The sequence below is a fragment of the Manis javanica genome, chromosome 17 (assembly GCF_040802235.1).
Source record: "Manis javanica isolate MJ-LG chromosome 17, MJ_LKY, whole genome shotgun sequence".
Classification (NCBI taxonomy): domain Eukaryota; kingdom Metazoa; phylum Chordata; class Mammalia; order Pholidota; family Manidae; genus Manis; species Manis javanica.
The window spans coordinates 362,588-379,141 of record NC_133172.1 but is presented as its reverse complement, the minus strand read 5'-3'; the positions used below and the strand labels follow the sequence as shown (position 1 = coordinate 379,141).

The 16,554-nt window shown below is 47.7% G+C and overlaps 1 protein-coding gene and 1 long non-coding RNA gene across 3 annotated transcripts in view; one reads left to right on the top strand and one right to left on the bottom strand.

Moving 5' to 3' along the window:
• Nucleotides 1-7,551: 7,551 nt before the first annotated feature.
• LOC108387104 (uncharacterized) lies at nucleotides 7,552-14,352 on the bottom strand. 2 transcript variants are annotated; one of them, XR_012126489.1, is made up of 4 exons: nucleotides 14,235-14,352; nucleotides 13,859-14,000; nucleotides 8,357-8,455; nucleotides 7,552-7,986 (listed from the first exon to the last, which is right to left on the bottom strand). It is a non-coding gene; the product is annotated as an uncharacterized lncRNA (long non-coding RNA). The 2 variants fall into 2 exon arrangements; XR_012126488.1 differs by lacking the exons at nucleotides 7,552-7,986; nucleotides 8,357-8,455 and adding an exon at nucleotides 10,670-11,383.
• Nucleotides 14,353-14,400: 48 nt separating this feature from the next.
• The window catches only part of ZNF544 (zinc finger protein 544), a 28,046-nt gene continuing 25,892 nt past the window's right edge, over nucleotides 14,401-16,554 (top strand). Inside the window, 1 exon segment of the mRNA XM_073225323.1 lies at nucleotides 14,401-14,895. Within this exon segment, the coding sequence (XP_073081424.1) occupies nucleotides 14,853-14,895 (43 nt within the window). The 5' untranslated portion in view covers nucleotides 14,401-14,852.

The window sequence follows — 16,554 nt, the reverse complement described above, 5'->3', positions numbered from 1 at the left end:
CGGTGGTGTGTGGGCTGATGTTCATATTACTAAAGTGAAATCATCAAAAGAAAGGAATTAATTTTTTGTCTTAACGTATTGGAAAAACAGCACAATAAGCCAAAAATAAAGTAGAAATTTATTAAAAGTTATTTAAGGTTAAGGCCTAAGCCAATGAAATAGCAGGTGGAAAGCTCCTTTGCGAGGTGAGAGCATCTAGGGCTGAAGGGCCTGCCCAGGGCCCCGCTGCCCTCCCGCCGGAGAGCCGGGACCCGGAGAGAGGGAGCCGTTTCCACGGGGACACCAGCTCCTCCCAGTCCTGATGATGCGGGCCCGCTCGTGCACTTTGGGAGTGGCCTCACCATGGTGCCCGGCCCTGCTGCCCAGGGCCACCCACAGGCATCCTCAAGCTGTCCCTTCATCCTGAAAGGCTACTCTTGCCAGAAGGTGACCACTAGAGGTGGCTCTTCCCATCTGTGGCAGTTTCAAATGTGACAACGAATTACTTGCCACGCCTTCCCTCCTAGGGTCTGGCCGGGCTTGTGTCTTCACCCAGTAAGGTCGCCGTAAATCGGGCCATGTGGCTTCCATGAGGTAAGGTCACAGAGGATGCTGGGGCTTCTGTTCCTCAGGGGGTCAAGTGGGTGAGATGGGCTTGCTGGGCAGCTCACCCAGGACCCCTGAGGTTTGGGGGCCACTTGCTGAAAGGCAAACTTGTCGGCATGGTTGTGTATCGGACCAGTTTCGTTAAGATGCCTGTCTGTGGATGAGCAGAGATTTGGACTTGGAGTGGGACTTCTTAAAACTTAGTTCACTGTTTTAAATAGAATTCATTGACTTTAATTCACCAAGTTGTGCAGCCATCACCACTAATTCCAGAACATTTTTATCACCCCAAAAGAAGCCCTGTGCCCATTACCAGTCACTATTTTTTCTTCACCCACCCTTGGCAACCACTCATCTAATTTCTGTCTATGGCTTTGCCTCTTCTGGACATTTCATACCAATGGAATCATACGATCTGTGACCTTCTGCGTCTGGCCTTCCCTGAGCATAATGTCTTCAAGGCTCATCCATTTTGTAGCATGGGTCAATACTTTATTCCATTTTATGGTCCACTGTACAGACAGACCACATTTTGTTTATCCAGTTCATCAGTTGATGGACATTTAAGTTGGGATTTCATCCAGAATCTCTGCTGGAAGGGGAGAAGGGAGAGGGAATATAGTGATGAGCCTAAACTGTGCTGGGGATGATGGGTGAAAAAATGGCCGGACCAGACGCTGGAGAGTCTGCTGGGGCCCACAGGTGTTTGGAGCGAGGGCCCCAGGGTTGCTGAGCAGCCTGTCTAAGCTCGAGGCCCCTGCCTCAGCATGCACAGCTCGTGAGAGGCAGAACGGGGAGATGCACGTGCATTTAGTGATTTGCTCTGTGAGCAAACCTTGAATGCCTGCAGAAGAGAATTCAGTGTCCTTATGGAAATCACCCACCAGCCCCAGGGGCTTAGGTTTTAGTTGGAAAAATGTTGCCAATGAACATAAAAGGTGAAGGCTGGAACACAAAGGGTTAGAGTGATCTTCCTGGGCTATCTGAAAGGGTCAGAGTGAAACAGGACTTAGTGATGACTGGGGCTTCTCAGAGCAGCGCATGAGTGGGAGGGTGCCCAGCCACTTGGGCTCTGCGGCTACCAAAGCACACAGTCCTCACCCCCTTCCAGCTCCTCCTCATCCACAATTACCACCACTTCCAACATCACTCAGGATAATTGCATATGTGAAGACTTAACTGGAGGCAAGTGTCAAGTTTGAAACAATCCCTCAAGGGACACAAAAGAGTTGGGTGGGGGGCATATTTATGTCTAGAATTAGAATCATGGGACTTATGGGGAAGAACAACAAACGAACAGGGCCCAGAGATAGAAGGAAGATGTGATTCAAGGAAGGGGAGACGGTCAGGCGTGGACTCAGCAGGCGGAAGCACTTTGTTGATGTCTGGGTCTGGGTGTGGGCGGTGATGGTCCTGTATGAAGACGTGGATTCCAGGAACAGTCATACGTGTAGTAGCAGGATATATTTTGTTCCAGTAGAAATGTGACAGCAAAGTGTAAATGATTGTGTACAACTGATTATAGGGAATCCAAGAGGAAACTGTGCCAAGCCCTCAGCCAGACTACTGGGTGACTTTTGGCTCCATCAGTGTTTAGAAGCCCAAATTCTGAACCAAGAAATCAAAATAGATTACAGTGATATGGCAGCCAGAAGGCTGGCCCTCATACCTGTCCTCCCGGTTTCCACAAAGTTGTTGGCCCATGTCCAGTTCTCACAATGGTCATGAGAGGAGGTGCACTTGGAGGTTTTGCAAAAGGTTTGTGCATGATTTAGAAGACTCAATTATCTCTTTGTCCCTTGTATATCCTTGTACATGGATGTGACACCCTGGGTGTGTAGCAGCCATCATGAGAAGACTACGGCCTAACACGAGGTGTAGCCAAGGACAACATGGGTCCGTGATGCTCTCGATACCCTGCCGCAGCACTCGGTATGTGGGCTGATGTTTATACTACTAAAGTGAAATTATCAAAAGAAAGGAATTAATTTTTTGTCTTAAGGTATTGGAAAACAGCACATTAAGCCAAAGATAAAGTAGAAATTCATTAAAGCTATTTAAGGTTAAAGCCAAAGCTAATGAAATACAAATGGAAATGTAGGAATAAGTCTAAAAGCTGGTTCTTTGTAAAGATTAATAGACAAACCCCTCACTAGCCTGACCGGGAAGAGGACAAAAATATCATGAATGAGAAAGTGGATGACCACAGGTGCAGAAAAGAGTAAAAGAATTATAAGACTATTACACAGAACTCTAAGGAAATTTGCCCAATATAAATGAACAAAAGTGACCCAGGAAGAAGCAGAGAACTCAAATAGAACAGTTTTCATGGAAGAGACATGGGCACAGAGCCCAGGAGACTTTAAGGCTAACTTGGAATCCAACTTTTAAGGAATAAACAATTCTAAATATTAAACAATTCTACCTCAAAAGAAAAGGGACAGCCTCACAAATTATTAAATGAAGATAATGTAATTCCCACATCTGATAAAAGAACAAACTTATCACCTAGCCTTATCTATGAGTGTAAATACTAAGTTGAACATAAATTATTTAACCAAATCCAGCAATGTATCAAAAGAATGAAACTATGATGAGTTTATTTCAGGAATGCAAGAATGCTTCCATTTCAGGAAATGTATCAGTTACATTTAATCAATAGTCTAAAGAACTCATAGCCAAGAAAAACTCTCTGAATGTAATAGACACTGTAAGTCTTTCAGCCATCCCTCCCAACCTGTTAGACATTACATAATTCATACTGGAGAGAGACCTATAAAATATGGAGATGGGAGACCTTTCGGTAGGAGGCCTCAACTACTTAGGTATCAGAAAACTCACACTGAAGAAAGACTGTTCTGTTGTAATCAATGTGGAAAATCTTTCAGTCAAATCCTCGAATTCAGTGTACATCAAAGAAAGCCTAATGGAGAGATGCCTTATTATGTAGTCAATGCAGGAAATCTTTCTGAGCTTTGTCCTTACTGCGCATCAAAGAATCTGCACTGGAGAGAAGGCTTCAGTTGGAGTTCTCACTTTGTTACAGAGAATTCATACTGGAGAGAAACCTCGTGAGTGACACGAGTGTAGGAAAGCTTTCAGTGTATTAGAATTCTCCCCTTATTGAACGTCAAATAACTCGTATTGCAGAGAATTCCTATAAGTGTAGTCAAGGTAGGAAATCTTTTAGACAGAGCTCTTACTGTGAATCAGATAAGTCACATGGGCAAAAAGCCACATGAATGTAATGAGTGAGGAAAGGCCGTCAGCAGACTGACCTAATGGAACACTGAGAACGTGGTGGAAGGGAAACCCTGTCCTTTTAATGAGGGTGGAAATGATTTCAGGAAATGCTCTACCCTTGTCTGGACATCAGAAAACTCATTCCTGAAGAAAGTCTTAAGTAACATTTTTTTTAAGGTAATGACATATTTTTCAATTTTTGTATTATGACACAGGTCTGTGAGAGATGACCAGCCAGTGTTCTTTAAATAGCCCTGAGGCTGAAATCTGAGAAATAATTTTCAAGGACAAGAAAATGAATAATATAAACCCTGATGTGGGAAAAATTGCCTCTCAGAGAACTACATTATTTACACATTGAAATAGTACACGGAAATGTAACATCATGTTATTGTTTACTTAGACATTTTCTCAACTGGGTCCACGTGTAGTTTCTGTTTTATGTAGATTCAACAAAATGTAATTATGATGTGAAGTAAAAAATACATGATGTACATGATTGTGCTATCAAATTATGTTTGCACATGAACAAGAATAAAAGTGGAATGGATAGATATTTGATTTTTTTGCACTTAAAAATATTAAAGTATTCCTGTGATAATTACTTGACAATAAATAAAAGCAACCCAAAAGAAAAAAATAGAAGCCTATAGACTATTTACTTTCTTTGAGGATTTCAGAAAGATGAGGGATGAGAAGCTAAGGAGCTAAGTGCTACCTGCCTTCTGCAAATTATTTCTAGAAAAGTGTGAGACAACCACACTTCCTATCATTCTTGGGTTCCCCAGGGACTTCACCAGGCAGGGCCCAGTGGTTCCTGGGAGGGGGTCTTAGAAAATCCTTTGGAGAATCCAACTGTGGAGGTAAGAGTGCCTGGGCAGTGCTCAGAATAGTGCACCCAATAGTGCCATTGACCCGGAACTTCCTGCAGGCCGCCTGGGGAGAGTGAGCGGTGTCCGGGGAACCTCCCAAGGGGAGGGAGTGGCGCCAAGCCTTCGCCCCGTCCCCTGAGGCTCTCTCGCTTGAGTGTCTGGCGGGAAACCAGAGCAGGATCCAATCCAAGAGCTGGACTGCGCTTTCTGGCGGTCGGTACTTTCTGCTTTCACACAGGACCTTAATCCGGGTTCCAGCAACCCCCTGTGCTTTATGGAAGGGCTCCTGCTGAGTGTTGGGGGTTACACGTGAGTGCCTCGCCCTGGGGATGGTACCTACGGTTCACCAGGCTTTTTTCTTTGCATACTTAAAAATTGTAGGGCATATGGCATCAGCAAATGCCTGATTAGAGATTTCTCAAAAATGACGACATGTAATATAGTATATGCATAGAAATAGTCGTATGGAAGAATCTTTAGTGAGGCTGAGTATGAGTTATGCACTTTCTGGGTGTTTGGGGCTATGCAGAGCCATGTTCTACCAAAAACAAATGACCCTACATTCTCATGACTGGCCTGAAGTCTCTCCCCACCTCCCACACACCACTGGTTTTCCTCTGGAGACCGTCAATAGCCTGATCATCATCGACCATCAGCCAAGAAAGAAGAACCGCTCATTTCAGGTGCTCTGCTGCCACTTCAGAACTCCTCTCCTCTGGCAACCAGCTCCCTCCTTTCCATACTCAACTCCAGCTTCTTAACCAAGTGGCTGCTGAGACTTGTCCGAGACTGTGTGGGTGAGGCTGGGGAGAGAGCTGGTGTCGGAGTCTCTCCATGTGGCGGGCATTTGATCAAACAGGAGCGTCAAGCCAAATGCATAGGATCAGAGGGCTTCAGACCTAGGAAACACTCGGATCAAGGGGATGGGTGGTGTCTTCGTCTGTTGACAGAATGCCAGACAGGCCGGCTTACAAGCGACAGAACTGGAGGCTGGACACCCGAGACCGGAATGCCTGCACGGGCAGGTTCTGGGGAGGGCCCTCTTTGGGTGGCACACTTCTCATTGTATCCTCACCCGCGGAGAAACAGGCAGCCAGATTTCTCAGTTCTCTTAGAAGGGAACTAATTCCATTCATGAGGGCTCGACCCTCAGGACCTCATCTAATTCTAATCACCTCCGGAAGCTCTGCCCGCTAAATGCCATCATCACGTTGGCAGGTAGAGTTTTGACAGGAATTGGGTTCTGGGTGGGGGGATGACAAGCGTGCAGTCGATACAGGTGGTCTGTTGTAGGACAGTTCATACCAACCCTATGTGACTTTATCAGCTTTCCTCTACTGAAAGGTGGGGTGTAGGCGGGTGGGCGGAGTGCGATCAATTTAGTGTTGTAATACTAGGGGGAAAAATGTGGTGTTATACAGGCATTTGTTTCCTTTGAGTTGAATATGGCTGTGGTTGCATTCTGTGCATTACTTTGTCCACTTGAGAGAGGGCCACGGTCTGAGACTAAGGCTCCTCTGTTTTTCCTTCTCAAGCCTTGCCATGTAGAAAGACTGAGGAAGAAAGCCCAAGTTAAAGTAAGTGACTCCTGGGGCGTTCTGGGTCGGGCATCTAGCTCTGGAGGGAAGATGGCGATGTGGCCGCGGGCAAGGGAAGGGCTCTGGCTCCCAGGGCAGCTGAGCCTGACACTGGGCAGCCCTCCGCCCTCTTCTTCCCGTCCCTCATTCCCCACTGCAGCTCCTTCCTGTCTTCCTTGACACTCACTTTCTTGGATGATTCTTTCTTCACAGGGATTCTGGAAGGAGGTGAGGAGGGCGCCGACGTTAGAGGTAAGTCGGACAAAAGAACCTGATGGTCAACCTCACTGCAGAAGAATTAGAATTATAGTGAAATGACTTGGCATGATTTTGAAAGAGATGTGATGGGAGCCCTCTTTAGGTGAGTATGCCGGGGTACATCCAAGATGTGAAGTGTTGAGGCAACAGGTTTTTTAAATAAAAAAGGGATGTAACAATAAAAATTACTGGTATTTAGGTTCTTAAAATCCCACTACAACATATCAAAACCTGATTGTACAGTTGTCAGCTGAGGGCTGCCTTGCTCTGGAGGCCAGGAGGGTACGAGGAGACCAGAGAGAAACGAGGTCTCACTGAGGCACATCGGGGGCCCCAGGCCTAAGGAATAGGCTGACAGCGCGTCTTCTGTGACATGGGCTCAAAGCTAAGAGGTTTCTCTGCCTTTCAGCACCGTGGAGGATTCCCACCACTGAGGATGTTCTACTGACTAGACCTGACACCCAGTGAGTGCACAGAGGAGAACAGTTTCTCATTTGTGGGGCCCCCTGAGACCAGTAAAAGAATGGACTAAGAAACCAGAAGCACAGAGCCTATGAAACAGAACCACCCCAGGGGGTGGGTGACGCTCAGGCAAGATGGCAATGATAATAGGCGGGCTGCTTGCTTGAGTGAAAATGGATAGAAGATCTGAACAGACACTTCAGCAAAGAAGGTATGCAGATGCCAAATAGGCATATGAAGATGCTCCACATCATTCCCTCATTAGGGAGCTGCAAATTAAAATGATGCAAAACCACTGCACGCCCATTAGAGTGGACAAAATCCAGAAGGCTGGCACCACCAAATGCTGGTGAGGATGTGGAGGGCAGGACACATGTATACATGTCCCAACTCTGTCCACTGAAGAGGTTTATAACAGTAACTACCCTGGGGGCGAAGAGTCCACCTCACACCCAGATTGTGGTCTCTGAAAGGAAAGGAGGGGACATGAACTCCATAACACAAGCAGGTTTATTGCTAAACCTGAGAGGGAGCCCTCTGTTCTGGCCAGCAGAACAAAGGAAAAAGGGGTCTCTAACAGGTCAAGAGGCTTTTTATGGCCAGAGTTTTCGGCAGGCTTTTTGAGGGGAGGGGTTGGAAAAGGTGGGCTTGTGGCTTGCTGATGTGTCCTCTGGAGAATGCTTGTAGCCCAGGTAAGATGACACCGAGGTCTCTCTGTGATGGTGGGTGGGCTTATTCGAAAGGTGATCCTCAGATCCAGATTCTATCAGTCTCCAAAACATACTTCCCACTAAAAAGAACTAGGGCTCAGAGAAACAGTCAATTCTAGGACTGGGTCAGAAAATGTAGAGAGTGAGCTTTGCAGCGTCTCAGACTAGAAAGCAAAGAAGCTAGCAAAAGCTACTGGGTCATGTCAAAAACACACAGGCGTTGGCTTGAAAGAGCTGTTCCTGGCCAAACTGTGGACAACTGGAGCATCAAATTATTCACTGCAAGAGATTAAAATACACAGACTATGTTAAAAATCCATATATGTAACATAGTGGCAACTTTTTAAGGATGCTTAGCATGTATGAAGAATTTATCCAGCTTCTCCTGAACAAACTGTACCCCAAGGTAACCAAAAACTGGTAAGGGAAAGTTTTTCCTTCTGGAAGAATTCTAGCAAATAGATGCAGAAGTAATGATATAAATAGAAAATCTCCATTTTGTAACTCCTAATAAAACAGTGGGTATAGGTGATGATCATCAATGATTGCTGAAACCACCTTCTGAAAAATGGAGAACTCTGTGATAGGCGGATCAGGCTGTCAACACTTAATCAAAATAAACATCACAGTGCCCCAGACATTACGCCACCTTCTGATAGGCTGCAACAGGAAACACGAACACCACCTGTGAAGGGCTGTCGAACATCCAGACGTGAATCTAATTGCGCCTCTACATCCAGCTACCTGTCTACAGGAAAGACAAGGGGAAGAGAAATGACACCCTGAGGATACCATCACCAAATCCAAAATGTGGTCAATCCTATGGGGAAAAAAGTACCTGGTTTCAATAAATAAATGGAAATTTATTCAGATCCTAACTTGAATAAGCTAAATGTATTAAAAAGTTTGACATAATTAGGAGGTAATCTAAATACAGCATTTTATGTTATTGCTAATATTTTTCAGTGTCTTTCATGATTTTGTGCTTAGGCATTTAAAAGTCATCTTTTTTTCCCTGTATTTTTTTTCTATTAGTTATTGGTAACCTTATGTAATGATTTTCAAGCAGCTTTATTAAGACATGATATACAATTCATGCACTTAAATGTACAATAGTTTTTAATATATTCATTATTTTAATGACCATCATAACAGTCAATTTTAGAGCACTTTTGTCACTCCCTAAAGAAACCAGCATCTATATACCAGTCACTCACATTTTCCTCAAACTCCCAGCTGAAGGCAGCCACTTTATGGATTTTCCTATTGTGGAAAAAATTACCTTTTACAGATAAAATCTTAGGTATTTATGGGTGAAATGATGTGGGATTTGCTCCCAAATAATCTAGTGCTGGCTGGAAGCACGTTCCGATAAGATTCTATTTAAAAAGCAGTATATTGACTTGAGTATGTATCTTTGATGTTGGGGTTCTTGTTCATGGAGTTGAAGAATGAACTTAGCAAACAGTCAAGGTAGGAGAGCCAGGGAGAGGCTTTTATTGAGAGACAGTGAGAGGACCGAGCTCCCGGCTCGCGCCAGGAGGGGACAGGGGAGCCGGTAGTTGTATGTTGTCTAGGGGTCTTATAGGCAGTTGAGGACTTTTGGGGATGAGATTAAGGGCTTAGGGGTGTGGACTTGCAAAGTAGTCCCCGAATATTTAAAACTAACCTAATGCAATAAATTTACTGCTCTGATTTCTCCCTGAGATACGGGTGCCTTGGTCTGGGAGGTTATCAAACAAGGTCACCTGCCCAGCCCCCAAGGTGGGCTGAGCTATTGTTTGCTAAAGAGTAAGTTAAGAATCTCACTTCTTAACTTGGGTATTAAAATGCAATCTTATGTTTAAGACGGAATCCTTCCTGCATTTTACTATGTTGTTTATGCCTGGGCTTACTTGCTAAATTAATTGCCCAGTTTGCAAATCACCTCATCAGGTCTGAAGGAGGAAAAGCAGCACATAGGCCTGGGCCTTTTAGCATACTAAAGAAAATTTTTTTCTTCCAATTTCAAATCATTTATTTGCTGGGTAATCTTGAACAAATTGTGACCTCCCTCAGACTGTTTCCTTACTAGTAAAATAGAGATCATAATAACAGCTCCTTTGAACAGTGTCACTGTGAAGATAAAATGAGAGATGTATATAAACATACGATAATTTTTCTCCTACTACAGAAAGATTCCTGACCCCCATTTCTAAGTAGAGAAGTTACTGTTTTTAAATTCTTATTTTTAGTAACTTAAAAGTGAATCTTATGTGTAAAATAAATTCTAACCGAAATAAGCAGGTGACAAGAGGCAACAAAGCGCCAGGCACTTCACTTGAGCGCAGCCTCAGGCGCGGTTCACGCTCTCCGTGAATGGAGGCCGGGGAGCCGGGCCGGGTCAGGGAGGCGGGGCTTACAAGGGGTTAGGAGGGGGAGGGGCGGGCAAGCATCCTAGGGGGGCGTGGAGAGGTATGATTGGCTAAAGGCGACATAATAGACAACTAGAAACATTTTTTCCTTCCAAGAGGGAGGAGGCTGACATCCGGGTCCCAGTTGGCACATCAGGATGGAATTCGGGGAGAGCTGCCCCCCTTTCCATATAAGGCACGGACCTTGGGGTCTGGTCTGTTCTCCTTTTATCTCTCTGTTCTGTTTGTATGTCCTTGTTTTTCCTTCCTCCAGCCTAACATTACGCATGATTACAAATGGTTAGCGTAAAAAAACATGGGTTTCTTTCCTTTATCTGGTGAGTATTAACTGATCTCACTGAAGAATGACTCCAGGGCTTAATGTTCAGCACAGAGTTTTGGTAGGGGATTTCCTTGCATGTTGTTATGTTGCTCTGACTGTAATTATCCTGCCTTGCTTTCTCCGGAGGCCCTCACCCTACTCTGACTACACCTGTGGTCCCTGTCTCATCTTGATGTAAGCTAAATGTAACTTGAATAATGCACTAGAGGAACATAGGATTTCATCACACTTTACTCTTGTTATAGTTAACATTTTCCATAATAAAAACAAGAAGGTCATTTGTTCTATCATAAAGAAAGCCTCAAAGTGGGCACACACAGTATCAGTTGATCTATGACTCAAAAATGGCCACGTTGTTGACTGCGATTCTTCCCACCTTTCTGCTCTGCCATTCTCAGCATGTGACTTTGCGTCTTGGGCTGGCTTCCTTGTGGCGCTGGCCTGCTGGTACTGTTCTGCACATTACATGCAGACAATACTGCCCAGAGGCAAGAAAACGGTACACACTAGTGTTTTGTGTCCTTTTTTTTTTTTTTGAGAAGAAACTGTCCCAGAAGCCCCCAGCGGACTTGTCATTTCTTCTTGGCCAGAATGCAGTCACAGGAGCAAGAGACTATTCCATCAAGACTCTCCCTTTGGAAGTTCAATTCCAGGCTCTGCTGGAAGAATCTACAGATTGCAGGGTCATGTCAGCAATTATGATGTACACAGGTAAGAAGGGGATGGCGGTCGGGAAAGCGACCAACAAGGTCAGCCCCAGGAGGGTCAAGGCAAGGAAGGCTGGTCACGGGAGCACTCCAGACACGACGACACAGTCCAGGAGCTCAGATCGCCTGAGGTCGAGCTGAGCTGGCCTCGAAGGTTTCCTGTGGTCCCCCTCCAGGAAAAGCCAGGGAGGGTCAGCAGGTGGTGGGTTTCAGGGCCCAACAGTGCAGTGAGACTGAAAATACAACAACGGCCAGGCCATATATAATAGAATTCTGAGCCTCAACCTCTGAAGCAACAGGCCCCAAACAGTCAGTGATAGAATCCAGACGGGTGTACTGCCTTTTTTGAACAAGTCCACCCACCATCACAGAGAGACCCATGTTTCATCTTACTGAGGCTGAAAGCATCCTCCAGAGGACACGTCAGCAGGCCACAAGCCCACCTTTCCCCTGACCCCTCCCCTCAAAGAGCCCACCAAAAAACCTATCCATAAAAAGCCTCTTAGCCTGTCAGAGACGCCTTCTTTGTTCTTCTGGCCAGAACAGAGGGGTCCCTCCCACGTGCAGCGATAAACCTGCTTGGACTGTTGGGTTTGTATCCCTTTCAGTCGGGACTTGATCACTAACTGTGAGCTTCCTATTTTTTGCCCTTGTTCTGTTGGGGAAGCATCGTGTATTTTCCTCAGTCCTTGTCTCTGCCGTGACGAAGAATTGAAGGGCAGAGACACAGTAGTGAAGCACGGTAGAAGTTTTATTTAAAGAGAGAAAAAGTACCGGCCACATCAGCAAGGAGAGGCGCCCTGAAAGGTTGGAGAGTGAAAGTTTAAGATTAAAAGGTTACACACTTAGAAATTGTGGATAACCTCAGAGAGAGGGGTGTGCTGAAATGCTGGGGGTTCCCCCTTTTAAGGGTTCTTTAGGAATGTGACTAAGGGCTGGGGGTGCAGACTTGTTAAGTGGTCTTTGAAGGGGAATTAACACAAGGAACTTCCGGCTCTGATTTCTCCCTGGGATACCCACATCTTGGTCTGGGGGGCACATCAAGCAAGACTGCCTGCCCAGCCCTCAAGGTGGGCTGAGTTATTGTCTGTTTGCTAAAGAGTAAACTAAGAATCTTACTTCTTAACTTCCTGCCTTTTACTATGTTGTTTAAGGCTGGGCCTGCATGCTAAATTAGTTGCCTAGGTTACAAACTACTTGATTAGGGCTGAAGGAGGAAAAAAACAGCATATAGGTAAACTTAAAAATTAAGCTGGGTCTGAATGATTAATAAAGACATGGGCTATGCTGAGTATGGGTAAAACTGTAACATTTCCAGAATATCTCCCCGGGCTTTGGTGCATTTGCATATCCCCAGGGGTGGAGAGAAGTTTATCTCCATGTCAACGGGTAATTACCTGGGCAAGTGAGAGCTTATCTGTACCTGAGGGGTGACGGGGAGGGCTGGTTTTGCTTCTGCCAGAGCCCGAAAGAGAAATGGCCACGGACTACAGTTTGTAAGCCATAAACAGATTTTAAACTTTGTTTCTCCCTTGACTGATTTTGATTTTAGAGTTTTTTTCTGCCCCAGGATTTCCTCTCCCCGGATTTACACTGAGGTACCCTCCTTTATCTGGGGAATATTCCAACATTTCAGACCAAGTGCTCCTGGTTTTTGAGCTTAAACTGATTAACTTGGTCTTTTTGGTGGGCTTTCCTGGCCTCCTTCTCTTTCCAGCCCGCTCCTATCTATTTTTCTGCCTAATGTTTTAATTTAGGACCCATTGGTGAAAGTTGATGCGCTTCCCTAAGCAATCACACAGGATGACCCGCCTCCAGTTAGCAGGACTTCCACTTCCGTACCTGACAAAGGGCGACCCAGGCACAGCGGACGCCTTTCCTGTTTTGTCACCAAGCAACCCTCCTTCTCCCCTGCCTGCCTGCCTCTTAAGCTCTGCGAAGCGCACCCGTCTTGCCCCCGCGGGCGCTGAGCAATAGGCCGTCCCTGTCCGGCCCAGGCGGTCTTCGTTTACTTCCACGCAGATCGAGGCTCAGGGCAGGCCCAAGAGGAACGGACAAGGCCAGCACAGTTCCGACACAGATTCCGCCCTTGCCGCTGGTTGCAGATGCCCGCAGTCTGGCGTGAAGGCCTTGGATGCCAGATGAGGAGAATCTGAGTCCAGGACGATGCCAGGGTGTAAGCCCGGGGAGAAGAGATCCCAGGGCCTACTGATACGCGAATGCACCAAAGCCACACTTCTCTCCACCCCTGAGGATGCAGATGCAGTAGGGGCAGGAAAGATATTCTGGAAATATTACAATTTTACCCATACAGGGTTCCTGTTCGAGGAGCCAAAGAATGAACTTCGCAAACATTCAAGGTAGGAGAGCCAGGCAGAGGCTTTTTTTAGAGATAAAACGAGAGGACAGAGCTCCCTGCTCACGCCACGAGGTGACAAGAGAGGCCTGGGGTGGTGCGGTGTCTAGGGGATTTATAGGCAGTTGAGAGACAAAGGACTAGGGATGCAGACCTGCTAGGTGGTCCCGAAATGTTTATCTTTGAAGAAACATTTTCTTATGAGTCTTCTGGGTTATTTACAAGAACTTTACTGCTCTGATTTCCTCCCAGGATAGCAGCTTCCTGGTCTGGGGACATAACAATCTAGACCGCCTGCTTTGCCCCGAGGTGAGCTGTTATTGTCTGTTAAAGAGTATGTTAAGAGACTTACTTTTTAAGGAATTGGGTTTTCAAATGCAATTTTATCTCCAAGATGGAATCCTTCCTGTTTTTACCAAGTTGTTTTGGGCTTGCTTGCTAAATTGCCCAGGTTGCAAATCACTCGATTAGGGCTGGAGGAGGAAAAGCAGCACCTGGGTAAAGTAAAAAAAATAAGCTGGGCCCCCCAGCACGCCAGAGCAAATCCCACAGCGGATCATCTTGCTTTGTTTTTTCCCGAGGTTAGACCCTACTCTGCCTAAGGCCACGGTCCCCGTCCCAAGGGCAGACGCGCGCCAAGGAGCAGAGCCTCAGGAAAGCAACTCTACAGCAAAACGGGCAGCTGCAAAAGGGGAACAGCCATGACCCGCCAACCCCAAGGCTCATACCGCTGGCGCCCAAAGAAACGGCCGCTGCCGCCGCGCTGCCTCGCGGGAGTTGTAGTTCACTGCCCCGGGTGCGCGCACTTCCTCCGCCCACCGGAAGCGCCGCCATTGCCCCGCGCGCGCCGTGACGTCAGCCTCCGGGACGCGACGCCTCGAATCCGAGGCGAGCGGAATGGGATGGAGGACGGGGCCGGTCCCTGCAGAAGAGATCAGGGCTGCGCGGAGGCAGGGAGGGAGGCTGGGCGGGGTTTCTCCTGCCGGCGGGCAGGGGCCTGTGGGATTCACGTTCCTGCGGGGGGGGAAACCGGGAGGGAGCCGGTCTGGTCAGGGCCGTTCCTGCAGCAGAGCCCAGCGGGGTCTGGCCTTATTTGAGGCCCGGGCAGGCGCTGGTTTCGTTGAAGCTGTCCAGCCGTAAGGGAGGCCCTGGGTCGAGGGCAGCATCTTGTGAGTGGCCAGCTGGTGTGGAGGGTTGCAGGCCGGCGCACGGGGTCCGCGGCTGCCCGCCCGGGCCCGCCTCACGTCGCCCCTCTCTCTCAGTTCTATCACGGCGCCCACCCCCAGGGAGAGCCCTCTGCGGGAGGCGGTAGCCCAGAGCTTTCTGGCAAAGTCCAAGCGCCCCAGATGCCACCCCAGCCCCAGAACACCGACATGACTTCTCCCACTGGTGAGTGAACTGTGAACTCGGTCTGTGGAAAAAGCGTATGTTTTCCAAGAGAACGAAGAATTAGGGGCTGTCCAGGCAGAGTAAACAGCATCGGCACAGTCTGGGTCCAGCATGTTGGGGGTCTCCATTGGCTGTGTACACTGATGCCCCAGGTCAGGGGCTCGGGAAGAGAAGAGGTTGGAGAGCAGGAAGGCTGTCCTGTGCTGAAGGCCTAGGGTTGGATTTCACAGAGCCTCAGGAAGTAGAAGCATCTAGCTGTGGAGGTAACTCAGTGCGAGAGGGCGTACCAAGGAGTGGAAGCTGAGCCGTGCTTTGAGTTTCCATCTCTAGTGAGGAGCCAGGGAGGAGATCACGGTGCAGGAAAGGTAAGGAGTTCCTGGTCACTCAGCTCCCTCGAGGTGGAGTCCCTGCTGGATGTGGCAGTGGGAGGGAGCCTGGGGGGCTCTCTGGGCCGGACGTGAAGCCGGGGCAGCACCTGAGATCCCACCTCACAGGCGGGGGAAGAGAATACTGGAAAAGGAAGGAGAAAAGGCAGCCGATGTCCTGCCCTCCAGCCAGAGGGACCCCTGCCAAACAGGCCCCCTCCCAGGTCCAGTATGAGGGATGGAAGAGTGTTTTATGTCCGAGCATAATCGATATGACTAAATCCACTGTCCCTATTGTGTGTCAGCACGGTGTTAAGCTCTATAAATGCAACTTATTTACTCTCGCACTGGCACTGTGGGTAAAATTGTAGTATTTCCAGAATATATCGCCTGGCTTTAGTGCATCTGCATATCAACAGGCATTCCCCAGGGGTGGAGATAGTATCCATCTCCATGTCAATGGGTAGTTAACCTGGGCGATCAAGGGTTTATTTGAACCTGAGAGGTTAGGCTTGCTTCTCTTGGAGCAGGAAAGAGAAATGGTCCCAGACTGCAGTTTGTAAGCAATAAACGGGTTTTAAACTTTATTTCTCCCTTTGAGTCCCTTAGAGGTATTTTGCCCAGGAATTTCCTCTCAGAGTTAAAGGCACCATGAGGCAGGGTCTGCTATTCTCCCAGATGTCTACAGATGAGGAAACTGAGGCCTCAAGAGGCTAAGGTGGCCTGTGCAGGGTCCTATAGAGGCAAATGGTGGGGGTGGGACTTGGACCGCAGGCGGTCTGGCTGCATGCAGAGTGGCTTTCCCAGCCCTTTCCCTTGGATGCCTTTGGACCGGAAGGAGACGATCAAGCCGTCGGCCTGGGGTGGCAGTTGTGTCAGAGTGGGATAGCAGCGTATAGAGCCTCGGGCAGCCTTCTTGGGTATGGTGTAGATTTGTGTGTATTGAGGGGTGAGTGGATAGGCTGAGGAGGGGAAAACTGGGAGTTTGGGTCACTATTCGGGGCTCAGCTGGGAGGAGCAGGTGCTTGAGGCTAAGGGCAGGGCACTTGAGGGTGGGAGGTCTGCACTGGGACGCGGGAGTTCCTTTACCAGAGGGGAAACCTCTCCCCTGAGAAGTTGAAGGGAGCCAGCTGGGAGGCTGCTGGCTCAGAGGAACCGGTGTGCTGGAAGGTGAAGGTGTCCGGGTCACTGGTTGGAGAGCATTAAGAGGCAGGTTAATTTGCACAGAGAGGATAAGGGTGGGAGGGGTGGGAAGGTGGGCGAGAGCGTGGACTTAATGCTGTTGGGGCGGAGA